At 43.0% G+C, this 27,651-nt stretch overlaps 1 protein-coding gene across 1 annotated transcript in view; it reads left to right on the top strand.

The window, feature by feature from the left end:
- RBM46 (RNA binding motif protein 46) overlaps nucleotides 1-27,064 on the top strand; it is a 52,306-nt gene extending 25,242 nt beyond the window's left edge. The window contains exons 3-5 of the mRNA XM_073611778.1: nucleotides 12,055-12,522; nucleotides 22,873-23,652; nucleotides 26,858-27,064. Coding sequence (XP_073467879.1) covers nucleotides 12,055-12,522; nucleotides 22,873-23,652; nucleotides 26,858-27,057 — 1,448 coding nt within the window. The 3' untranslated portion in view covers nucleotides 27,058-27,064. The remainder of the gene's footprint in view (nucleotides 1-12,054; nucleotides 12,523-22,872; nucleotides 23,653-26,857) is intronic.
- The last annotated feature ends 587 nt before the right edge of the window (nucleotides 27,065-27,651 follow it).

The following is a 27,651-nucleotide window of genomic DNA, read 5'->3' on the forward strand; positions in this document are numbered from 1 at the left end:
AGGAGCCCGTGGATGTATTTCCTCAGCTGAGCGGCGTGCGCCTCCCTTGGGTGGAAGGGCAACTATTTATATCCGAGGAATAGGAGGCACTAGTTTTGCATACAGTAGTACGGGGTATTAACCCTACTGGGCACACACCCACTATATAAATTTATACAGGAGCACACATCCAGGTATTCTATACAGGTAGCGCCACTCGCCCCTATCTATAAGCTCTCGATGTTTTAGTTATCTCTGCTGATTTCCAGACCCTTCTTATATAGATTTCTTCAAACCACAGCTGTTGGTTGACTAATCATCACTAATCTGGGAGACTAGTCAGTGCAGCAGTCAAGTACAGTATAGGATTTTACCTCATGTGCCTCCCAGTATATCTGGTCTGTCATGGCAGGATGCTTTCCAGGTCCTCAGTTGTGTCAGTGCTTTCGTTTGACCCTGTGTCAGACTTTCTACAAGAGTGAGCTGTGAAGGTCAGTATTTCTGCTCTAGGGCGGATTGAGTAATAACCTGGTTTCCTACCGGCATTGACGTGAATGGAGTTAACCTGATAAAGTTACACTGAGGACGTCAACAGGGGTAGAGCACAGCACTAATGAGAGCCAGGTAAAACACAGGCAATCTACTGTTTGCTACCTACTAATGCTTGGTCGCCTAGAACTGCAGCCTTGGTCAACTACAGTTACAGCCTTGCTCGACCTTTTGGTTATGAGCTACAGTAGGTGACCGCGATATTGTGTCAATCTCGCCGCTGTTATCGGTGAGATTTGACACCTGCGAGCCCCGTCACGGAAGCCAGCGCTGAGCTGGCTCACTCCCGATGAGCGACAAGCATTGCTGACAGGTATCTGGTATGAATCATAAGGGGGAACGCCGTGCCAAATTAAAAAAAAAAAAAAGGCATGGGTTCCCCTCCAGGGGCATACCAGGCCCTTAGGTCTGGTATGGATTTTAAGGGGCACCCCCTACGCCTGAAATAACGGCATGGGAGTCCCCCAAAATCCATACCAGACCCTTATCCGAGCACGCAGCCCGGCCGGTCAGGAAGGGGGGTGGGGACGAGCGAGTGCCCCCCCCTCCTGAACCGTACCAGGCTGCATGCCCTCAACATGAGGGGGTGGGCGCTTTGGGGCAGGGGGGCACCCTGCGGGCCCCCCCACCCCAAAGCACCTTGTCCCCATGTTGATGAGGACAAGTGCCTCTTCCCGATAACCCTGGCCGTTGGTTGTCGGGGTCTGCAGGCGGAGGGCTTATCGGAATCCGGGAGCCCCCTTTAATAAGGGGGCCCCCAGATCCTGGCCCCCCACCCTATTTGAATGAGTATGGGGTACAACGTACCCCTACCCATTCACCTGGGGAAAAAGTGTCAATAAAAAAACACACTAGACAGGTTTTTAAAGTAATTTATTAGTCAGCTCCGGGGGTCTTTTTCCGACTTCGGGGGTCTTCTTCCGACTTCTCCGCTTTCTCCGGCCTCTTCTCCCGCTCTCTGGCCTCTTCTCCCTTTGTCCGGTTCTTCTGCTGGGCTCCTCCGCTATCTTCTGCTCTTTTGCCGCTCTTTGGCTAGCGGTCTTCTCCATTGTCTCGTTCCCTCTTCTCTTCTTCCGATGTTGACACAACGCTCTCTCCCGCTGTAATGATGTGTGCGAGGTGCGCGGCGACTTATATAGGCATGGGGCGTGGTCAACGGGTGATGTCACCCGGTGACCCCGCCCCTTATGACATCACAGTCCCATCATGCCCTGCAAACAGCAATCAATATATTTTATTGGTTTTTTAAAAGTTTTAATACAGTGAAGGTAGGACATACAAAAATTATACATGGTTCAATATTAAAAGTTTGCCAGATAGAAATGAACAAATAGGAGAAGCATATTCAGGTAGTCAACAAGACGTATTAAAGGCTAATGCCAGCAAGAGAAACTGAAGGATGTGGTTATTCATGGGTTGGGTGGGAGCAAGGGGGCTACATCTGTAGGCCAGGGGCTCCTATTTCATAAGACCTTTAGCTCTCAAAGCAAGAGTAGGGAATGATCAAGGTTTAGGTTGCTGATGTATTAGAGCCATAGATACCACATTTTCAAGAATTTGGCAGCTTTTAGCTTTCATTTTCAAAGCTTAGCTGCTCCATTTTCTATCTGCTCCATTTTTAGTAAATTTCCCCTCGGCGTTGCAAGTGACTATGGGGTCAATTCACTAACTTTTCCTGCATGCGATAATGTGGTCACGTGACTCATTTGCATAAATTATCGCATGCGGAATCTGAATATGGAAACCCCCTTTAACAGATCCCCCAGATCCTGCCCCCCCATGTGAATGAGTAGGGGTACATACCCGTACTTATTCACCAAAAAGGTGTCAAAAAGTAAAAAAAAAACCCACAGGACAGTTTTTGACAATTGCTTTATTAAAGAAAAAAAAGAAATGTCCCCCGATGTAAATCCATCGTCAACCACACCGCACTGCCGATCCGAAAAAGAAAAAAAAAACGTTCCCGCCATCCATGAAGGCTGGCCGCCTATTTCAGGCTTTGCCATTTGACAGTTCTTATATAGGTAAGGGGCGAGGCCACCTTGTGACGTCGCCAGATGGCCCCGCCCCTTACCCATAAAAGAACTGTCAAATGGAGCCTGCAGTAGGCGGCCAGCCTTTATGGACTGCGGGAGCATTCTTTTTCCTTTTCGAGTCGACAGTTTGGTGGGCGGCATGAGTGACGATGGATTTACATCGGGAGACACTGTTTTTTTATCTTTTAATAGAGGACTTGTCAAAAACTGTGTTTTTTTTTTTCTTTTTGACACTTTTTTGGTGAATAGGTAGGGGTACTATGTACCCCATACTCATTCACATGGGGGGGATCTGGGGGTCCCAGCCAGGTCAGGGTTGTGGGGGTAGGGATCATTTTTAATTGTCTGCATGTTTTTTTGACATTCAGCTGATGAGTCATCCTGTTAAAAAGGAGTTCCAGCCTGGGGGAAAAAAATTAATAGTCAGCAGCTACAAATGCTGTAGCTGCTGACTTTTAATATAAGGACACTTACCTGTCTAGGGAGCCCACGATGTCGGCACCTGAAGCCGATCCATCCATCGGCTCCGGGCGCAGGCATCTTCACTGAAACAGGAAGTGAAGCCTTGCGGCTTTACAGCCTGTTTCCTACTGCGCATGCGTGAGTCGCTCTGCGCTTTCTGAATGGTCCTGCCATCTTCTGGGATCTGTGTGTCTCACAGAAGATAGCGGGGGGGGGGGCAGAAGTTGTGTAGCTAGCCGCACGATTGTGGCAATCTTACCTGGAAGTGGTAAGTGGGTACCTGGTTTTGACCCCCCCGAAAGGTGCCAAATGTGCCAGTGGATGGGCTCAGGAAGCAAACAAGCAGAGCTTCCCCTTTTAGGTGAAGCTCCGCTTTAAGGACATGGCAGCCAGGTTCCTGGCCCGCTCCTTAGCAACCAGCTCAATCGAACAAATACCACATTCGTTATTTAAAGTGATACTAAAGTCCAGTCAAGTATACTTACCTGCTCTGCTTAATGGTTTTGCGCAGAGCAGTCCAGATCATCCTCTTCTTGGCTTTTTCTTTGGCTCTCCTGCCCCTCCCCTCCTGTTGAGTACCTCCACAGCAAGCAGCTTGCTATGGGGGAACCCAAGCCGAACCGCAGCTCCCTGTGTCCATTCAGACATGGAGCCCCGGCCTGTCCCCTCTCTCTCCTCATTGGCTCACTGACTTTGATTGACAGCGGGAGCCAATGGCGCTTCGCTGTACCCTCAGCCAATGAGAAGGGAGAGTCCCGGGCAGCCGTCTCTCAAGCAACATCGCTGGATCGAGATGGTTCCCTCATTTCTCCAGGGAGAGGGAGTGACCTCCTACTTGCCACTTTATCGGAGAGTATGTAGGTGGTACTAAATCTCCCAATCCAGGGGCAGCTCTACTTTGGTGGCACCCCCTCCTTTTTTGGGGGGGGGGGGGCCTTCTCAACCCACCACCAATACAGAATGATAGCTTGGTATCAACATGAAAGGAGGGCTGCGCGCTTGCAGCTCTATTGCTGGTATGGAGATAGCAGCTTGCGTGCCGGACTGGTTAGTTATTTGGGTAAAACAACACTTTTTTTTTAAATAATTGTTTTACATTTAAAAAAATGTATAGTTAAAACTCCTAGTGCTAAAACTATGTATAAACACAGTATAATTTTTGTACAGTGCAGACAGACAGAGGCTTGATATTCAAAGATCCTGGATTATAGGTTGGTACCTTCGGGTGATAGAACACTGGCAAACCTTTTCAGGAAACCCCCTTGTGTGGCCCCCTATAACCCTACCCCACTCCATGAATGCTCAGTTTTTTTTAAAGTATCCTAAGGTGAAGGACCTCCTCTCCCTCATGGAGAAATCACACTTATTTTAACCACCTCAAGTCTGGACATCCCCCCCCTTCTAGTCCAGGCCATTTTCCAGATTTCAGCACTGTCATAATTTGAATGAATGAATACTCAGCCATGCAACACTGTACCCAAATGACATTTTTACAATTTTTGAGACAGATAGAGCTTTCTTTTGGTGATATATAATCACCACTGGGTTTATTACTTTTTGCTATATAAACAAAAAAAGCAAATACCAATATTGTACCAATATATGGTTGAGAGTGAAGAGTAAGCTGGTTTCTAGAGTCAGGAATGGATTGGTGAAGGTTAAATCAGGCTGAGGTTGATATGTCCAATTGGGGGTTTAACAAAACTCAGCTTGCAATTCCCTTATCTGATTAGAGAATGAACTGCATTAATGCAACAGAGCCTCATGAATATACTCAATAATATAAAAAAAAATAGGAAGTATGATTTATCCTCTTCCAATAACGACACCAGGGACACAATCTGAGAAACACTAAAAGGAGTAGAAGAATCTTTACCACCATTAGAGTTACCAGAAAAAGTCAGTTCAGAGTTAATGTGAATTAGAGGTTCAACTTCTCTAAATGAAAAGCTGCCCTAATCAGTTAAAGGGGTTGTAAGGTGAAAAACCTTTTGTGGTGCTGCAGCCCCCCAGAGCCCCCGTTTTATTTACCTGACCCCGAGCCTTCTCCGGCCGGGAACGAGCATACCAGCTCTACATGGTGTCTGATTGTATAGATCCTGTCCTGATTGGATAGATTGATAGCAGTGCAGCCATTGGCTCCCACTGCTGTCAATCAAATCGAATGACGCGGAGCCGGGGGGCGGGGCCGAGTCCTGCATTCTGTGTGAATGGACACAGATGCGGGACCCGCACGGGTGTCCACCAAGGAGAGCGCTTCTCCAACGTGAACACTCGATGCGGAGAAGAGCCACCAGTGGTCCTTGTGACCCCAGAAGAGGATGATCGGGGCCACTCTGTGCAAAACGAACTGCATAATGGAGGTAAGTATGACGTTTGTTTTTTTTTTTTTTTTTTAAATGGGGGTTTACAACCCCTTTAGTGTGAAGTAAACTACACAAATGTAATTCAGCAGCTGCTCACTCATTTATACTTTCGCATCAGGAAAAAAACAGGTGTGACTTGATCTGTGTACAGCAATGAGCTCAGTTGTATTCAGACATGAGTGTGAACCTGTCTGAGCTATCTGTCAAAGCTGACAGCCAATCATAGGCAGTGGAGGCCTTCCCCACATACAAGCAACTTGTATACACATCCCTTGCAAATGTGCAGCTGCAAATGCCTCTATCGTCTTTTATTGGCTATTGACTTTGATAACTTCCTGGTGGGATAGCTCATCTTTCATGTACAGTATACAAGCAATAATGACAAGTGAAACCTAGTGAAAAATTACCTAACAAAATAACTATGATACACAATAAAGCAAGGGGAGAGATCGGGTAAGGCTGGTTTAGGCAGGAGGTACAAGGAATAGCGATGAGACTGGTCAGGAAGAGGAGGCAGAGCGTGGTTGAGGTAGCAGGTACAGAAGCAGGATCCCTGGCTCAAGGGCAGCAGGATCAGAATGTTTGGCACATAGGGTAAAAGACTGAGGCACTGTGGAAACCTAGAAGGGGAGCTAAATACACTCCCTACAGCCAGAATCAGGTGGGGAATAATTGCTGGGGTCTGCTTGCCACACCAGGTGAACACCGGGACTACATCCTTCAGGTCTGCAAACCACTGTGCCACCAGCAGGTGATCCAGTTCTTGACACAATCCTTTCAGGGTGATCTGTATACCGAAATCCGAAGAAATGGGAATCCCACCTAATACTAGTGTGTAGAACTCACCTTATATATACAGGGGGGGGGTGTAATCAAAATAAAGTAGACAAGAGTAAAAACAAAGGATTCTACACCCTAAAGAGTTAACTACATAATTTATTACATCAAAAAGCTATACAAAATATTTCTAGCACAAACCCCAAAATCCCCACATATCCAAAACCCCCAAAAAATATTTCTATCCCCTCCCTTACAAATAACCTCTAAGTACCGCACCCTGTATGGGACGATGGTGCACCCCTCGTAAAAGAAACAGAGTGGCAGAAGGCACAATCCCCACAGGGGGCTCAACCCACCATACCCAATACAAAACACCCCCCTTATTGCCTTTAATGATTGCTCTAAGCCGACTAATCAAGGACCCCCATAACTCGTTTCTAAAACGTGGCAGTAATCAACTTTGTAAATACAAAGGACATATAACACACTACCCTGTAATGGGACAGAGACACACTGGCCGTTGTATGTCTACACTTTACTAAACCCACAGGAAAATCTGCACATAAGTCAGTCATGAAAAAAATGGTGCTGATCAAAAAAGATTTTTAGAATAGACACACGGATATTCGATCGATGTCAATTCACCCAATATCCAGCTTAATACACACTGGTAAGACAGGTAAGATTCAACCAAATAAATGGTGAGTCCCAACTACTATTGCTTGAAACGGACTATCCGTGTGGAAAGAGGGAATGCTGAAATACAGGGTTGATTGAAGCAAGAATTAAATGCTGTATGAGGTCAAATGTCCGTACACTCCACTTGAAAGGTTGCCACAGTATCAGGTGTGATAAAGCATAACAGCATAAGGGAGTTCCCGCAGCATGCAAGTAATTCCAATTTATCACAAATATAGACATAACTTCTCACAGCTTCAATATGCTTAGTGTACTCACAGACCTCACAGATCGCCGTTCACAGACTTCCACAGATGGATGAAAAAGCAGCCCATTTAGTATACTCCCAGTATATACGATTCTCCTGCAGGTGATCTCCTTGGCTGGGATACTCTTATCTGTGCAGATCAGCTGGTGTACTCCAGTATAGTCAGAGGCGGCTGCTCTTGAATCCACAGAGGTAGTCGGATGGACTTTTCCGGTGCATCAAACACTCGGGTTTAAAGTCCCTGAAATTCACGGTGGCTGGGGGGGGGGATGCATATCCCAGTGTCAAAAGTTTATATGTTTCGTTCCTATACACCGAAACTTCGTCAGAGTTTTTCTTAGTTTCAGAAAATTTTGTAAATAAGTAATTTTTCTCCTTCACTGATATGCACTGTTGAGGCTGCACTGATGGGCACTGATAGGGTTCACTGATGAAGCGGCACTGAAGGGCACTGATGAGGAGGCCCTAATATGCAGCACTGATGGGCACTGATAGGTGGCACTGATATGCAGCACTCATGGACACTGCAAGGTGGCACTGATGGGCACTGCAAGGTGGCACTAATAGGTGGCACTGATGGGCGGCACTGATGGGTAGGCACTAATGGGCACTGAAAATCAGCACTGATTGGCATAACAGATGGGCACAGATTGGCCTCACTTATGGTCACAGACTGATGTCACTGATGGCCACAGACTGGTGTCATTGATGGGCACACAGTGGCATCACTAATGGGCACTGCTGGGTCTGCATTGTAATCAGGGAACTGATGAGCAGTGCCCTGATTACCTTTACAAATCTTCCCTGTGAGGAGATGCCGCCAATTGGCTCTAATCACCTCACACTCTGTCAGTGTGAGGCAAGGAGAGCCGATAAACAGCACTTCCTTGTTTACATGATTGGACACAGCCTATCACATGAGCAAAGAGCCGTGGCCACGGCTCTCTGCCGAGATCGGGGTCGTGCCGTGTTCCTGGGACCTGTAAGCACGCAATCATGGCTAAACTGGGCGCCTTCATATCATTGTCATTTGACGGTGAGCGGGCGGCAAGTGGTAAAAGTGTTTGTCACCCTAAACAAAAAAAAAAACAGATCCTGTTCTCTTAAAGCATGAATAACAGCACAGTGCTTGTGCTGTGTCATTTGGCTCCTTCTATCACCTAAAATATATGATCCTGCCTGGCTATGCCCTCCCCTTTGCAAACTGACTACGGTTTATCATGGCTGCTGAGCCCTGACACCGTGGCCAGTTTATGTGCCTCCGTCATCTAAAGCTCTCCCCTGTCCTCTCTCCCCTCCCCGCCTGTCAGCTCCATCCACTCCCCAGCCCTCCCCTCCTGTTGCTATCATAACTACACTATAAACATACCATCCCCTCTGTAAAATAACATTATGTGTCCGTGTTATATAAAAAAATGCTGATTATACCTTATATCTCGCATGACTTCTCCTCTCTCTCCTCTCTTGTCCCCTCCTCCCCAGCTGACATCAATGGGAGTGTTCGGCCTCGCCCGCTATAGCTGTCAGCCAGGGAGAATAGCGAGCCGAGGAGAAGAACATAACTTCTTGCAATCGCTGCAAGCATGCATCCAATCACAACTTCTTGCAATCGTAGCAAGCACAAATCCAAGCATAAACTTCTTGCAATCGTCGCAAGCACGCATCCAAACATAACTCCTTGCAATCGTTGCAAACACACATTCAAGCACAACTCTTGCAGTCTTCGCAAGCACATGTAGTAATACGAACTTCTCACAGTCACTACAAACACATCTCCAGTGACATAAACTCCCTTGCAATCGTTGCAAGCACACATTTAAGCACAACTCTTGCAATCGTTGCAAGGCACGCAACTTAGCATAACTTCTTGCAATCATTGCAAGCACATTCCCTGTGGCACACAAACAGCCACGCATCATTTTTAGCAGCACTTAATTGGCCACTTGTCTCCAGTGGCATTTTCATAAGAGCCACTCACCATTTCCGGTCTGTCATTTCTCCCTTAGGACAGTTGAGTTCAGCTTCCGCGCCAGGTATCGTATTGCCACACGCAGCTGGCTTCTTCTCGTAACACTATCGGGCTATACCTAGCCAGCGCCCAGCATTTCTTATCCTTACAGGATCCCGGAGAGCCGTTGATGTTTACGGCCCATACAGTAAAATCTCTTGTACGTGGCATCCAGAAGCATCAGCCCATAGCCATTGGCAAATGCTTGCCCATCACAACTGCCATCTTAAGGGACATGTCAAAAATCCTTGCACATTCCCCAGTCTAGTCATCCAAGCAACCAGCTACCTGGCCTTTTACGGTTTTCTACGGCCTAGCGAATTCATCTTTAGTGCCACTGGCAGCCAGGTACTATATAGACACCACCTGACTCGCTTTTAAAACCATTACGTCCTTCAGCTTGCGGTCTCCGAAACTCAACAATCTGGACCCGAGGTCTACATTAACCTCTTTCGTACTAACAACTCCACGCAGGCCAGCCTCCCCCTTGACAAGCTGACCCCCATCAGGTCAGTTCTCCAAGACTTCACCCATACACGGGGGTGTACTAAGAAGTTTCTTCAGTCTCTCTTGAGAATGCTCAACTCTGCAATACGGGTCATTCCCCAGGGTCGACCTTTGTGTCATGCCTCCTGGTCTAACGCTTCCAGACACAGGACCCCGATCAGATCCTTATTTAGACACTGCGGCAGTAGCGGACCAATCAATGTCGGAGGGTTCCGTACTACGTGGAACGGTATATCAATGTTCATACCGCCAATATCGCCCCTATCACCCCAGGTAGTGACAGCCTCCACAGGCTTCGCTGCAATTTTTGGCCACTATTGGTTTACAGTACCATGGCCTCCAGAGATACCCCTAAATATACTTAGCCAGTGTCCAGCACCTTCTGGCCTTACCAGATCCCCAAAACCATCTTTAGTTGAATCCCATAAGGCCATACGTCTGCTCATACCAAATGCCATCTTCCAGGACATGTCTACTATCCTTGCTAGTTCGCCATTTCGCCTTCTCCCCAACCTGGTCATACAAGCAGCCATCTACCTAGCTTACTACGGGTTCTTTCGGTCAGCGAGTTTACTCGCAGCAACCCCGCCGGCCAAGTTTTGCGCAAGCATCACCTGGCTCGCTACCAGGATCATTTCATCTTACACCTCGCAGTATCTGAAACCCAGCAATCAGGCTCCAGGGTAGACATTCACCTCTATAAAGCAAACAATGTCTGGTGTCCGGAACCATATTCGACCGCCTACTGTCACTTCTACCTGAACAGTCAAACTCTAGTCCCCTGCTACCTTTTCCAACCAAACCCTTGAGTGCATGCCAGTTCGTCAAACATGTGAGGATTCTTCTTCACAATCTACACCTCAACCACAGTCAGTACTCCGATCATTCTTTCCGTATTGGAGAAGCCTCGACCGCGTCTCGGCATGAGGTTTCAGTTCATGTCATTTAGACACTAGGCAGGTGGAAGTCTGCCTGCTTCGCCTGGTACATCCCCAATCCTCAGGTGGAAATGGCACAAGCATTCACCAAACTTGCTCAATGAATAATAATACTACACCCCTACCTGAATGTTTTTGCCCCCTTATTTTGGCATAACGTCCATCAGACCAGGGCACACTTCAGGTCCATTTCATGTTGTAAGTCTTTTATGGTAAGTCTATCTTGTTCATATCCGTATCGGCCATAGGGCTTCAACCATAAGTAAGAAGGCCAGTATGGTGGTCTGAATTTATGGGAGGAGCCCGGGGGGTATTTAATCAGCCCGCTTGCCTGTGGTCTTTGTCGGTTTCCTGTGCGCGATACCCACCCTCCCATCCCCTTTTTCAGGGCATTTCTCAAGTTAATTTCTCTTCACAAAATATTCATTTCTAATCTTGGGTATGCCCCCTTATTTTGGCATACCGTCCATCAGACCAGGGCACACTTCAGGTCCATTTCACGTTGTAAGTCCTTTATGGTAAGTCTATCTTGTTCATATCCGTATCGGCCATAGGGCTTCAACCATAAATATATATTGCACAAATCTAAATTAATGAATATATTGAATCAATAAAATATATGCCATGAAACAAATCCAAAAGTGTGCAAATAACATTCAATAATTTATGATGTCCAAAAATAAAGTGCAAGTGCTCCGTGTGCTGCACAATATCCTTAATATACATGTTGAATCAAATTCTTTGACAGTCCATCATAAAACCATAGATAAAAGTGATGCTGGTGCCTTCATGCAGTGTGCACACAATCCTCGTGTACCCCTCCACCAGATGTACCCTCACCTTAAGGGCTTTGTATAAAAGCCTGTAGTAAATGTTAACAGCATTAAGAGATCCTCCTGTGATTCCTCCTTCCTGTGGTAACCATTTGGCTTAAAATGTAGATCCAGAACAACTCCTTCCTTCTGGTTACCAGCAGCCTCCTCTCATAATGTCACATGTAGAAACAGAGGCTTGAAATAGTGTGATATTGTCTTTAAATGGCTGTGCAGGGGGGATGCATGTCGGGACAAGTCTAATCATTGGAGGAGAGCAGGCTGAAAGTAAAAGAGGAAGTTTTGTATTCATTGCTAGAAACGCTTTCTCTGAATGGCCGCTGTGATAGACTCTACTGTGTTCCAGGTATGAGACTGGAAGTCTCGTCTCAAACCCGGAACACAGCACGGTATGTTATATGTAACCTCAGCTAAAAACAGTTTATACCGCACATCCTACGGCCTCACATGTTACTGAGGGACATAGTTCGCTTGGGCAAGCTTGGCCCAAACAAACTATGTAAAATGTAAGAAAATATGGAGTTCAGCTCTAAATATGGGTCCACTGTCTATGTGAAGTCACCTGCTGACCTGTAATTATTTTAAACTGAACTATTTTTGGATTTTAAAAACAAATGAATGTACTGTGCGTTTTTTCATAATGTTTCTAGGATGGGAAGGTCCTGCTCCTCCACGTGGCTGTGAAGTGTTTGTAGGAAAAATTCCTCGTGATATGTATGAAGATGAATTGGTTCCTGTTTTTGAAAGAGCTGGAAAAATATATGAATTTCGGTTAATGATGGAATTTAGTGGGGAGAACAGAGGCTATGCCTTTGTCATGTACACAAACAAAGAGGATGCCTTGCAAGCTATTCGAATGTTAAACAATTTTGAGATTCGTCCCGGTAAATTTATTGGTGTTTGCGTTAGCTTGGACAACTGCAGACTCTTTATTGGATCCATCCCAAAGGAAAGGAAGAAAGAAGAAATATTGGAAGAAATGAGGAGCGTTACAGATGGAGTAGTGGATGTTATTGTGTACCCAAGTGCAAATGACAAAACCAAAAATCGTGGTTTTGCCTTTGTGGAATTTGAATCTCACAGAGCTGCAGCGATGGCGAGACGTAAATTAATTCCAGGTAATTCAATTCATTTTCTTTAGATTGGATGTTATGACAGCAGGGTTTTTTCAGAGGGGCGGCGATTGAGTAACCCTCCTCCTATACATAAACACACATGGCAATGTACATTAGGTAATTTCACTACTGCTCCATTATGGCATCTGAATGAAAGGGAGATAGATAATCATATAGAGATTATTACTTTACATGAATTGATTAAGAATAGGGGAAACAGGCAACTCGTGTGATCCGCTTACAGTAGCAAGTCAGCCATGTGCAAGGTATTTTTTTGTTGAAATGTGCTGAAATGTGAAACATGAATTTATAAGAAAATTGCTTAATGGGTAACTCCACTTGGCTGGAAAAAAATAGCAAATAAAAAAAATTATATAGCATGTGCAATAGCGACACAAGTCATATTGTAATTGAATTATATTGAATGTTATTAAAAATTAACTTTCCTTTTCAATCTGCAGTGCTTTCATTTTCTGAAAAATACAATGCTATGTGTCTACCTAGAGGCATTCTGTAAACAGATGGTGTACAGAACACACCCCCCCAAATATGTAATTTCCTGTTTTTGTAATTGGCTTACTGATTTTCCCAGAAGTCTGCACTAAGATAGAAATTCTATTCTGAGCATCCCCTGCCACAAAAATGTCATTTTTGGTGAGGTACTCCCAAAAGGAAATCATGTCAAAAGGGATGCAGACCCTGCAATTTTCCTCTTTAGAGCCCTGCAGGTACAGCAGCAGATTTTTAACTACAAAACCACTCCTATACAGGTTCACTTTCCACATGGACACAGACAAACAAACTGCCTGCAGCTACATATATACCACTTGAAACTGCCTGCCCATATGTACGTTAGGCAGTCTTCAAGTAATCATTTCCCATTTTGGCCTTATACAAAATAAAAAAAAATGTTTTTAACTATTTTTGGATATTTAATAAAATGTTTAATTTTTACCATATTTGAGTCTTTGTTGTGCCATTAAAGTCCATTTTTTCTGCACCTACCAAAATTACTCCTGCAGATGGCACTGTAAACCCACTGGTCTTAGTTATTTTATCGATCAATGGCTTTCTGCCTTAATGAACTCAAAAATATTTTTTTTCAGTCACTACAAAAATTCCACTATATTAATCATACAGTGCAAGACACAGGACTTGTATTTACTGATTGTTGATTATATGCAGATAAACTTCAGGTGATGGGACGTTGGCATAAAACTTGCTAGGGCTGCCCCAAGTTCACATTCATATAAGCCTGCCCAACCAGTGAGACTTCGGAAAAGTATTCAATTTCAATTTATTTCTCCTATCAAGTTTTGGGATTGGTAACCCTCGGTGTGTACGTTAGGGACCTACCTGTGCCCCACTATGTAGGACTGGCCTTTAATGATTGCTTTGGACACTGAATCCTTTGTCAGGCGCTAACCTTTGCACAAAGTACACCTTGTGCTCAACAGATCCAGGGCCCTGGTCCATTTCTATGATTCTCAGAAGATACACCATGACAGGTGAAGCCCTAAAGCAGATGTCCAGCCTGAGCTTGTTTGGCTGGGCTTCTCCTAAGGTTCACAGGAGTGCAATTCGTTTTGCACTCCTGTGACCTGTTTTCATCAGAGAGCGGTATGAAGTCCGCTCTCTGCTGACGTCACACAGATCAGTCCAGGCACTGCGTCATCACGACAATGAAGTCTGGATCCGCCAGGTGCCTGGACTGATGGCTGTCTCAGCCTCTCAGTGAGACGCTGAGATGGCCGCTCCCCACCCCTCCACAGCTCAGCGCTCCAGTGAGCATAGAGAAGCAGAGCAGGAGAGCTGTGATTGACAGTCAGCAGCTCTCTGCTCGGGAAGCCGAGAGAACCGAGCCATTGGCTGAGTTTGATGGCTCGGTTCTTAGTGCAGAGACGCCGGGGAACAGATGCAGCATCCACCTAGGTATGTATAATGGGGGAAATAAACGATTCCCATACTTCTCCTTTAACCTCTAGTAGGCCCAGCGTCATGGATAAAGTAAAACAGGGTTTCACTGTATGTTGGCACCAGTTCTTGGCTTTTAATAAGATAATCTGCAGTGTGTAGCACACTATGTGGTTTTATAGGCAGAGGATTTGGGGGTTATCCACTTTATTATGGTACCCCCTTCCATCCTGTCTCTAACGTTTCTCAGCATGAGCAAAATACATTTGGGATTGTTTCTCCTCCTTTCTAGATTAGCGCACATCCCAGATGACACATTCACACATCCCAGATGACACATTCAGCCACAGGAACATCGTCAGCCCCGGTGTTATATTGGCACCTTTATATATACACGAAAAGCCCCATCCATTCTACACTCCATAATTGTGAATACACTACTTAGGATCCTCTCATTTAGAAATGGTGGATCACAAGCACAATGTAGCTGAGACAAAAGGGCTGAAAAACATGCATTCTGCAGGCAGCCTACAGGAAACTCAAAACACTGCAATGTCTTAATATGACAATACTCCCCGCATCTGATCCTCGCTCTTTCTCAGACACGAATCATTCAACCTAAAAAAGCAGATTTTTCTGTCACTATGTCTGAATGTTTTGAAAAGCTCACCTCTTCTTTGATCTTCAGTTTCCAGAGACCAGAAATCATACATGTCCTCTATTTCCCTGACCCTGTTCAAGAATCATAGGCAGTACCTCCTTTACCTAACAATATTATGAAGAAAATTGAAAACCCTACATTTGTAGCAGAGATAGCAGAGGAATTTCATTCCTCTGCATTTTATGAGGTAAATGCCAAATGCTCTCTAATGCAGACAGATTAATTGACGTGTTTTAAAATAAACACACAAATTCAAGAGATCAAAGGCACCCTCATCCCGCATAGGAGATATATATATAGAAAACTGGAAAATTGTTTTTTAATGGTGCCACAAGGATAACAATTCTTATAAAAAAGAAAAAATTTTATTGATATAGAAAAGTGTTTTTTAAAGAAAATGAAAGGAGGTTTGCTCACATGAACAAACAATGATATAAAAATCACAGCATGATAGTAAACAGTAGATGCATATAGATATATAAAGCTATATAAATGCCTGTTAGCTCGACATGTTTTGCAAAATGCTTCTTCAGGAGAAGTAAGGCATATAATGCCATTGCCATAACAATACCATTGCACAGAGCAGGTAAATATAAACATTGTACCAGGGCGGTACCTTGCCAGGATCCAGGTCTAATAAACAGCCAGTTCACTAATGAGTAAGCTGTGTTCTGGGCTTTAAGTAATCGCCAGACCAAGGCTCTAGGCTCCCAGTTGGAGACTGCTCCACCCTGCAGACAGGAAGGTGGTCTGGGCATGGGAGTCAGTAGGGCTTCACCTAGGAGAGAGAGGTGGGAGCCAGTGTAGCACGAGGCTACTTGCTGTACGTACAGAGGTGCTGAGCGTCCAGTCTGTGAGAGACAGACCAAGGCCCTAAAGTGTAAGGTCTTAGCTGGAGAGCTGCGTTTACAAGCCAGGAGGGCTGAAAATCGTTTACTTTGGTAGCAGGACTGAAATACTGAATACCCCTGCGAGGGAATCTTCTGTGTTTGTTTTGAACTTTCTTTTAAATAAAAGTGGGCAAAACCAGCCCTGAAACGGATATAAGCTAGTGGTGGTGTCCTTAAAGTACTACACTTGGAGTGAACCCCTGACAACATGTTTATTATTTTAGTTAAAAAAAAAGGCTTTACAATAACTGTAAGGATGGAATCAACAAGTTCTGTCAGTGTCATACAAGATGCCTATTTACAGATCCCAATTACCCCCCACCCGCAGGTCAATGGCTTCTGCATTTTGCTGTGGGATGCCAACACTTCCAATTTTTAGTACTGCCATTTGGGATCTTCTGTGCACCCAGAGTGTTCACATGTTCGCTCCGCTTATGGCTCTTCTTTGGATCCATGGCATTCATGTCACAGGTTATCTGGATGACCTCCTATTGAAGGTTTTCTCAGTCACAACCTTGTCTGCCAATGTCCAGAGGACGATTCAGCTCCTAAAACCTGGATAATTAATTTCCAAAGTCTGCTCTCCAGGCCTCATATAGTCTAGGGTGCCTAAAGCTAAAGTTGCACACTTCTTCAGAAGAAAGTTGCTTCCCTAAAGTTCTACTGTACATATGGACTCTCGGGTCAAAATGGCACCTCTCTGTTCACTGTTGCATGAAGGTTCTGGGCTTAATGATAGCCTCTTTCTGGGCAGTTCTCTTTGCCCAGTTTCACTCCAGACCTCTTCGGTCAAACATAGTTACAATGTGGATTAAGCAAATTCAATTCTTGGAAAGCCCAGTGCTTCATTCATCCATAACTAATAAAAAAATACAAAGGTAGGCGCTAGTTCATCAATTTACCCACCTTCATGACCAGGCCATTCTTTGCAATATGGCACTGCGTTACTTTAACCGCTTGCTGACCAGCCACCATCATTTTACTGCGGCAGGTCGGCATGATCTCACAAGCCGTCGTAGCTATACGTTGGCTCGTGGGACGCTATAGCAGGCACGCGCATGCTGCACTGCGGGGGTGCCGATGCTCGTGGCCGACAGTCGCAATGACCGCCGGCCACGAGCAATCGCGGGCATGAGAGGCCGAACAGGAAAGTGTGTGTAAACACACAAATCCCTGTTCTGCTTTGTGAGGAGCGACAGATCGTGTGTTCCCAATAGCTAAGAACCAGGATCTGTAATTTCCTCTAGGTCAGTCCCCTCCCCCTACAGTTAGAAACACACACAGTTAACCCCTTGATCGCCGCCTAGTGTTAACCCCTTCCCTGCCAGTGGCATTTTTACAGTAATCAGTGCATTTTTATAGCACTGATCGCAGTATAAATGCCAATGGTCCCAAAAAGTGTCCGACGTATCCGCCATAATGTCACAGTCCCGATAAAAATCGCAGATCGCCGCCATTACTAGTAAAAAAAAAATAATAAAAATGCTATAAATCTATCCCCTATTTTGTAGACGCTATAACTTTTGCGTAAACCAATCAATATACGCTTATTGCAATTTTTACCAAAAAATATGTAGAAGAATACATATCGGCCTAAACTGAGAAAAAATTTGCTTTTTAAAAAAATAATGGGCATATTTATTATAGCAAAAAGTACAAAATATTGTGTTTTTTTCAAAATTGTTGCTCTTTTTTTGTTTATAGCGCAACAAAAATAAAAACCGCAGAGGGGATCAAATACCACCAAAAGAAAGCTCTATTTGCGGGAAAATAAGGACGTCAATTTTGTTTGGGTGCAACGTCACACGACCACGCAATTGTCAGTTAAAGCGACGCAGTGTCGAATCGCAAAAAATGGCCCGGTCATTCAGCAGCCAAATCTTCCAGGGCTGAAGTGTTTAATGCAATGCAATGCTGTCCATAAATGAAATTTGTGTCCTTTTTTCCCACAAATAGAGCTTTCTTTTGTGGCATTTGACCACCACTGCGTTTTTTTATTTTTTGCACTATAAACAAGAAAAGGCGACAATTTAAAAAAAAACAATATTTTTTTACTTTCGACTTTAAAACATATCCAATAAAAAAATGTAAAAAATCAAATTTCTTCAAAAATTTAGGCTAATATGTATTCTAAAAATTTTTTGGTAAAAAAATCCCAATAAGCATTTATTGATTGGTTTGCACAAAAGTTATGCCTCTTACAAACGATCGGACTTTCCACCAACAAAACCGTGGAATTTTGTCCATAGGGTGTTGGCTCAAACTTGTCTTGCATACACATGGTCACACAAATGTTGGCCAACAATTACGAATGTAGTGAAGTACTAGACGTACTACGTGGTTTTTCAGCTCTTTTGCGCCACCCTTTGGGTTCCTTCTGCTAATTTTGTGTTAGTAGAAGTTTGGTGAATGTTGGTATGTGTTTTACTTCAAATGACAGTTTGGGAGTAGGCAGTTACATTTTAAAAAATACAATGTAAAATTGACAAGGGACACCAACATAGTTGTATCTTTGTTCTGAAAAACTAGTGGATAATGGTGTTGTGGTAACTTGCACAAATAAAAAAAAAAAAGCATAATAATTAAGTGTTCTTGCATAGCAAGACCACTTACTGTTATCTCACATATATATTATTATCAGTTTTGATGGTGGCAATATGATGGGGCAGTTTTGATGGGGCAGTTTTGATGGGGCAATTCTGATGGGGCAGTTTTGATGGTGGCAATATGATGGGGCAGTTTTGATGGGGTCAATTTTGATGGGGCAATTCTAATGGGGCAGTTTTGATGGCAATATAATGGGGGCAGTTTTGATGGTGGCAATATGATGGGGCAGTTTTGATGGTGGTAATATGATGGGGCAATTCTGATGGGGCAGTTTTGATGGTGGCAATATGATGGGGCAGTTTTAATGGGGACAATTTTGATGGGGCAATTCTGATGGGGCAGTTTTGATGGCAGTATGATGGGGCAGTTTTGATGGCGGCCGTTTTAGCAATTTAGCTATTCAGCATTCCCACGCATTTTCCCCAGGAAATGCATTTTCTAGTTATTTAAGTGTTCTTGCATAGCAAGACCACTTACTGTTATCTCACATATATATTATTCTTATTATTATTAAGTGTTCTTGCATAGCAAGACCACTTACTGTTATCTCACATATATATGGTTCACGAAATATCGGAACATGATTTCTAAACTGCCGCCACTCCCTAATTTTCAAGCCCACCTACACAAATCTTATATCAAAACGTTCAGCTATCCCTGCTGCCACTAAACATGTCCACGGCTAAGCCATAGTCCTGATAGTTTTCACAATATGACCATTTGTTTGCAACTCACACCGTCCATTGACATTCATTGAAACTACACTCTAGCCCCTTTAAATTTGAAGGGCAATTTCTTAACTGCGACTGTGCCTTCAATTTTAATATTTCAGAGACATACTATGTATCAAAATATAGGTCTGGGTCTTGTGATTCTCACAATATAAAGATCTTCGCTGTAGGATTTATAGTTTTTAAAATACGGCCATTTGAATTACTGCACAGTTACTACATCTATCATGGTCCTGTCTATTGTGTATTGAGCAGTATTTGTGAAGCATAAACAGGGCATGAGCGTTGCTAGGAAACAGTGGTTGTAAACACAAGATGCTGAGACACCCCAAATGCATGTGACTTCATCTGCTAGACTTGATAATGCTTGTAGACTCCTCCCACAGTTTTTACACTACAGAGACAAGTAATATACCGAAACGTGCGGATTGTTCCCGATTGGTGTGCTATTACTTTGTGGAACGTTTCGCCGAATGGTCCACGAAATATCGTCGTTATTGCAGCGAAATTGGTCCCGTAGGAATGAATGGCGAAATGTTCAATGTCATTTAATTGGTGTGCTATTACCTTGTGGAACTTTGTGAAAAGCTGAAATATACCAGTGTGAATCCGGCCTCAATGTCATTTAATTGGTGTGCTATTACTTTGTGGAACGTTTCGCCGAATGGTTCACGAAATATCGTCGTTTTTGCGGTGAAATTGGTCCCATAGGAATGAATGGCGAAATGTTCAAAACTAGAGTGGGAGATGACAAAAGCTGACAAACCCATGATCAGCCAAAACATTATGACCGCCCCATGAAAAAAAAATTATTTTGTGGAACGTTTCACAGAATGGTTCACAAAATATCGTCGTTTTTGCGGCGAAATTGGTCCCATAGGAATGAATGGTGAAATGTTAAAAACTAGAGTGGGAGGTGACAAAAGCTGACAACCCCATGATCAGCCAAAACATTATGACCGCCCCATGAAAAAAAAAAACATTTTTGAAAGAAAAAAATCATTTTTGAAAAAAAAATTAATTTTTGAAAAAAAAATCATTTTTGAAAAAAAAATTAATTTTTGAAAAAAAAAAATTCATTTTTGAAAAAAAAAATCATTTTTTGAAAAAAAATTTCATTTAAAAAAAAAAAATCATTTTTGAAAAAAAAAATTTCATTGAAAAAAAAAAATCATTTTTGAAAAAAAAATCTTTTGAAAAAAATGTTCAGCTCTTTCAGCTAATGATGGGACTTCAACTTTTTTTCTACTATTTATACTTTTTAAAATATTAAGCTTTTTAACACTTTTCACAGTTACTCCGCCCACTCCAGTTGTAGAGGCAAGAACACTTTTCACAATTTCCCCAGAAATTCTACCTTTTCTAGTATTATTCTTGATATCACTACAAAAAAAAGCCTTTGAAAATTAGTTTGCAATAACTCCATCAGTATATTAAAGAAGAAGAGAATTTTGCGCTTCATTTGGAGATTTCATCATTTGCCACCTCACAAATGTTTATTCTCCATTACAAAAGCTAGTTTACAAGACCAACCGCTTCTTATTCCGAGCATGCGTGTTTGTACTTTGGACTTTTGTCCGACGGATTTGTGTCACACGAGCGGAAAGTCAGACAACACACATTTGTTGACGGAAAATTTGAGAACATGCTAGCCAACATTGTTGGCGGAAAGTCTGACAACAATTGTCCGATGGAGCATACTCACGGTTGGATTGTCCGCCAACAAGCTCACATCTAACATTTCCCGTGGAAAGTCAGATCGTGTGAATGAGGCTTTATAGCGTCTACAAACTATGTTATATGTACTTTTTATATATATATATATATATATATATATATATATATATATATATACACTAATATAGCGGCGATCAGCGACTTATAGGGGGACATAGATATTGCGGCGGACAATGACACTTGTCACTTTTTGGGAACCAGTGACACTAATACAGCGATTAGTGCTAAAAATATACACCGTCACTGTACTACTGACACTGGCTGGGAAGCGTGTATAATCACAGCATAGCCAGGTTGCTGGCGGCACACATGCGTGCCCCCTACCCCGAAGTGCTGTATCACATACCTAGTACGTGATCTGGCACAGCAGAGCTGCCTTGCCGCTGTACATGTAAGTGATACGGTTGGCAAGCTGCTAATGACAGACGGCTTTAGGGAATACTCTTTCTTTGGCCTTTCTTCAGTCTGGTCTTGACCAGTGTCCGGCCCTGAGGGACAAGTTTCTGCCTCATCCATTCTCTTCCAGAAACCTCTTGCCTCACAAATATTTATCAAAACTCTTCTTGGGGAGTTGCTCATGAAATTCCCCCAGTTCGACCTCCTTTGTCACCTTGGGATCTCAACCTTGTGCTCTCTGTTGTTCAGAGACCCCCCCCCTTTGAACCGATCAGAAAGATTGCTTTGGAAGACCTAATTTTTAAGGTTGCCTTCCTGGTTGCCATTATACCCTTTAGGCATAAAGATACAAATAGCAACTATGGTGCTACTGAGTCCCCAGGGAAGGAGGTAATGAAGGGTAATGACCACTGATCCCTTGGATCAGGTCCTTAGAAAGCCTAATGCACATAAATTAGAGAGGGAGAGAGGGCGCACCATCTAAGCATTCCTGTGTTGATGCTTAAATGAGAATAAGTAAATGCACTCACTTTTGTGTAAATCAGCTCTGCATGTAAAGATGGTCATAATTTATGTCCTTTTAGGCATGTTTCTGAGTTGGCAGCTCTTTTTTGAGACCAAAACTTTCCTTTTTACCAATGAGAATATTGTCCACTTGACAGCCACAGTCTCTGTTTGCAAAACTGAATCCCTCCCTGTCTGGAGGTCCTCGTACCTCGTAGAAGACTTTCTGATTCACACTTGCTAGATGTATCAGACAACATGTTTCCAGGGCTTCCTCTGTTTCCCATGAGAGCTCATTCCATCATGGCTATTAGTGTATCTTGGGTTTTTCAGCACCAAGCATTTGTATCCCAGATTTGCAAGGTTGCTTCCTAGTCCTCTGTTCACATGTTCTCCAAGTCTTACCAAGTGGATGTTCACGCCTTGGCTTATGCAAGCTATTTTTACAGCAAGGTAATTCTACTTGAATTTTACAGTAAGCTGTTATCTGAGTATTTTACTATGATGTTGCCCTCTCCGCATTTTATTGCTTGAGAATATCATATGAGCTATGTATACAAGTCCAGCATCCTGTATTGTATGACTAAGATAATAGGAACTTTGACTTACCTGTATATTCTTTATCTTGGTGTACAGTATAGGACACGGGCTCTGCGCCTCTGTGTCTTGAGGGAAGTTTGACAGAGTGGGCAGGATTATATGGGTGGTCCACTGCCAAGGTCTAATCACCTGGGGATAGTCTGCATATACCCATGGTCTATGAATACAAGTTCTGTTTCCTATTCAAGACAGATAATTTACAGGTAAGTCAAATTTCCTATGCTTACAGTCATTTTCTTTTTGTCTTTAATCATACAAGTATGTTTATATTTTCAATGGTTCTAATATCATTGTTGGTGCAATATCATTTTAGGAACTTTTCAGTTATGGGGTCATACTATTCAAGTAGACTGGGCAGACCCAGAAAAAGAAGTTGATGAAGAAACGATGCAGAGAGTTAAGGTCCTGTATGTAAGGAATTTGATGATAGCAACTACTGAAGAGACTATCAAAGCAGAGTTTAATAAATTTAAGCCTGGATCTGTTGAACGTGTCAAAAAGTTGAGGGACTATGCTTTTGTACATTTTTTTAATCGAGATGATGCCATTGCAGCAATTTCAGTAATGAATGGGAAATATATTGATGGAGCAAGTATTGAGGTTACTTTAGCTAAGCCTGCAAATAAGGATTCTATTTGGAAACAAAGGAATGGCCATTTGAGTCAGAATGCAGAAAGTTTGCATTTGTTTGCAAATCAGGAGGAAGTATCTCAGAAATCTATTGGAAGATCTTCAATTTTACCTGCTCCTCTTAGAGGCAGAGAAAGTCCAGTATGTTCTGAGCCTGAAAGAGGCACGTATCCTTTCTATCCTGGCACAAAGCTTAGCCCAATAAACATTCAGTCTTTAAAGCCTAATCACTTTCACTCTGCTGTGATGCATCTAGAGTACTACTGTTACAAAAATAATTTGGCATTCCCTGAATACTATTTGTACTCAACTTATAGCCAGGATGAAAAACTGCTTTTGATTTATAAAGTTGTACTTCCAAATATTGGTAATAGTTCCCAGAACTGCTTCATACCTGACAGGCTATGCACCTCATTGGAAGATGCAAAGGAATTGGCAGCACAAATTACATTGATGCATTTGGGTAAGTTTAAAATGTTCACACTCTGTTTTTTAAGGTGTTGCCTGCTTTGAGCAAAGAAACAGTACTTCCATTTCAACCTTACTGGTGGTTGTTCTAGCCTTTCTAGTTACCCTAAGGAAAGATACATTTTTAGTGCAAAATTATTAAGGGAGGTGGAAGTGGGAGGGAGATGGACTAGTAAGGTTGACAATGGAACTATTGTTCCCTTGCTCAAAGCAAAAACATTTGTCAGCAGTAGTGACATATATAGGGGAAAAAAGAACTGTTACCAAAAAACACAAAAAACATGGAACTTAGTTGTAGTCCAAAAATATTATGATTGAATCCACACCAAAACCAGGTCTAGAGGTGCCCTGCAAGTCCTGCCACAAACAATCAATCTTTCCTCTTTTTGGCACTGTCTTCATCTCCAGAGACCTCAGATATCATATTGCTGATGACCAGATAAAATACAATAAAATCATCTTTCAATTTTATTCCTTATGTGTGCTCTGGAGATGACTTGATATTTCTCTTTGGCAATCCTAGTTCAAAAAGCCAGAGAATAAACTAAAGCCACAGAACTCTGCAGTAAATGTTTAAAATAAATTGTAGCTTTTTATTAATTACTAGCTATAGTCATATCAATGACCACAGTTCTACTAGCAAGGTGAATAAGGTATAATTGTTGTAACACCATGTGCTTCATGGAAGCATATTTAGTAGACAGTCTTAGAGCACAGCTGTTGATAAGAGTGTAATGCACATGAGCGTATTAAAAGACTCCCATCTAATCCCAGGAGCTAGCGAAAAAATTCAGTGTAAAAATCTGTTCATTTTTTAGCAAAACGAAGAAAAAAAAAAAAAGATGTGTATAGCCAGCCTAATAGGGCGTACACACGGTCGGACTTTGTTCGGACATTCCGACAACAAAATCCTAGGATTTTTTCCGATGGATGTTGGCTCAAACTTGTCTTGCATACACACGGTCACACAAAGTTGTCGGAAAATCCGATCGTTCTGAACGCGGTGACGTAAAACTAGTACGTCGGGACTATAAACGGGGCAGTGGCCCCGTTTCATCTCTTTATTTATTCTGAGCATGCGTGGCACTTTGTCCGTCGGATTTGTGTACACACAATCGGAATTTCCGACAACGGATTTTGTTGTCGGAAAATTTTATCTCCTGCTCTCCAACTTTGTGTGTCGGAAAATCCGATGGAAAATGTCCGATGGAGCCCACACACGGTCGGAATATCCGACAACACGCTCCGATCGGACATTTTCCATCGGAAAATCCGACCGTGTGTACGGGGCATTACTGACAGTTATCTCTGTTGTATGCTTAAAGCTGATCTCCAGCTTTTAGTAAAGTTTAAGTTCACCTTTACAGAAAATCTGTAAGGTGACCTTACACTGGACCCCCTCCCCATTCCTCCTGATCCTGCTGTATCAGACTGCCGCGATCCCCTGCTGTCAGACACAGAAAAGCCGCTTCACTGGTCCGGTGATTTGAAATCCTGACGGCTTTCTCTCTTCTACTTGCAGTGCTGACAGTAGAGGCTAAATGGCTTCTGATTAGTCAGCGCCATCCATGTGACAGTACTGGCCATTTAGAATTCCTGCAGTCCATACTGCCTAAGCGTTACAGAGACAAGGTTAAGCCGTGGGAAGGTTTCAAATCCCAGGACCGGTGAATCGGATTTCCGTGTCTGGCAGAGAGGGAACGTGGCAGTCTGGTACAGCTGGGTGGATGTGGAGGGGGCCCAGTGTAAGGTAAACTTACAGATTTTCGGTAAAAGTGAACTTACACTTTAAATATTTTGTTTGGACCAAGCTGTTCTAAATGACCTGTTATCTTCACTAACAGTTGCAATGGCTGTGTGTGCTGTATAAACCGTATGTAGCCTCAGGTACGTTCAGTATACAGCGCTGTGTTCTGACAGTGGGACAAGAACTTACGGTTCTAATCCCAGAAGAAAATCGTGTCGGGGTGAGCAGTGATCACCAGTTCATAGGGAGCTTTGTATTCTATGAACTGTGACATCATACATTCGTCACTCCATCTCAACCAAACAGACGAAGCTTTGTATTCATTCATAGACTTGATTTTGTTCCGGGAGTGAGATGAGAAGTTCCCATCCCACTGCCCAAATACAGTGCTGTATACTATAGCTGAAGCTACATACAGTTTATACAGTGCTCCAAGTGAAGTTTATACAGTGATGTTAGTAAAGGTAATAGTTCTTTGGACCACCTTGGTCCAAACAAACTAAATTTTACTTAAAGCTAGTGTATGGTCAGCCCTAGCGCAAGGACGTGACTTAGACAGCCCATAGATGATTCTTTTTTTTTTTTTTTCAACCCGATTCCCCTATCCACACATTCATGGGGGATGAGGGAATCCTCCCGCTGTGTCATTGTATTTTGACAGCGGGGAACTTCCCCACCGCCAGGATACACTGATCTGGGCTGCTGGCTATAGTTCTGTAGATTAACTACTGTAAGTCTCCCTGCCCTACGAAATTCTGCCGGTCCCTGCTGAACCAGCTGAATTTCAATCAACCTATGACCAGCTTTAAACTTGACTTACAAAAAAAGTTGATGCCCCTTCTTCAATCTAACATAGGAACTCAGGGGACTCACATTGATGGGTTTGAAGACTAACATTGGTGCGTGCTCTTTAGCAGGGATGTTAGATTAGGCATATTTCAGGACAGGACACATTCACTTTACTATTGTATGAAACTATCCCTAAAATGTACTTTTTATATTATTTTTACAGCTTATGGGTCTAGATGTAGTGGCTGCATTTGTTTTTTCATGTTTTTTCACCTGGTAATATTGTGAAAAACACAGTTCCTGTCCTAGGGTGACAATGCTCATTCACTACAATATCTATGAAGAAGCAGCACTGTCACCATATGCTGCACTCCTGATCTGGACTGCCTTCTTCTCATCTTCATTACATTGGGAGGCAGTGTATTACAGTTCACAGAAGATAACTTGGAAAGCTGATAACATTGTTTTAGATATCATTTCAGTGAACAGGAAGTTGCAAGAAAACTAATGCAGTCACCACATCTACAGTGATATGCAATACATTACATTTTTGTTCTTAGGTTTAGATATGCTTTTATTGTAGGGATAACCAGCAAATATAATTTTGTGTAAATGTTTGAATGTTTCTATATAAACAAGCTAAGTTTAATTGTGTTCTTTACAGGCTACACTATCTGCCGTGGTTCAGCAAATAACCTATCACCAGTGAATACTGCTTTCTCAGCTGGAACAGCAAATGTAATCCCGTATACATCTAAAACCTACTCCTGCCCCAATTACTCAGTTTCACCTCCCTTGTCTTTGGCTAATGGAAACCACATGGAGCAGAGGCTATTTATTTCTAATCAGGCTTCTTATTTCTGAAAATGTATGCAGTACTTTGAAAGATTTTATTTGTTTATAGTTTTTATTTATTTGTTTAGTGTGTGTGTGTGTGTGTGTGTGTGTGTGTGTGTGTGTGTGTGTGTGTGTGTGTGTATGTATAGACATACGAACTTCTATCAGAAGAGCCCTTCGGGTTTTCATGAGTTTTATCGTAAGGTGGCTCTTTCATTATGTTTTTTCTTAATAAGAACCTATATTGAAGAAGAATGGAGACTACCATGAATGACATCACCTGAAAATACCTGACTTGGAAAATGTATGTAAATCAGGAGTTCTGGTTTGTATACTTTGTTCCATGTCAGTATCTCAAAGTATTGTAGCCCATCGATAGCTAAGAAACTATACTTCTTAAGCCATGTACACACGGGCGGACTTTTCGACTGGACTGGTACGACGGACTTTCAACAGGCTTTTGACGGACTTCCGACGGACTTTTTAACGAACGGACTTGCCTACACACGATCACACCAAAGTCCGACGGATTCGTACATGATGACGTACACCGGACTAAAATAAGGAAGTTGATAGCCAGTAGCCAATAGCTGCCCTAGTGTCGGTTTTGTCCGTCGGACT

The sequence above is a fragment of the Aquarana catesbeiana genome, linkage group LG01 (assembly GCF_042186555.1).
Source record: "Aquarana catesbeiana isolate 2022-GZ linkage group LG01, ASM4218655v1, whole genome shotgun sequence".
Lineage (NCBI taxonomy): Eukaryota > Metazoa > Chordata > Amphibia > Anura > Ranidae > Aquarana > Aquarana catesbeiana.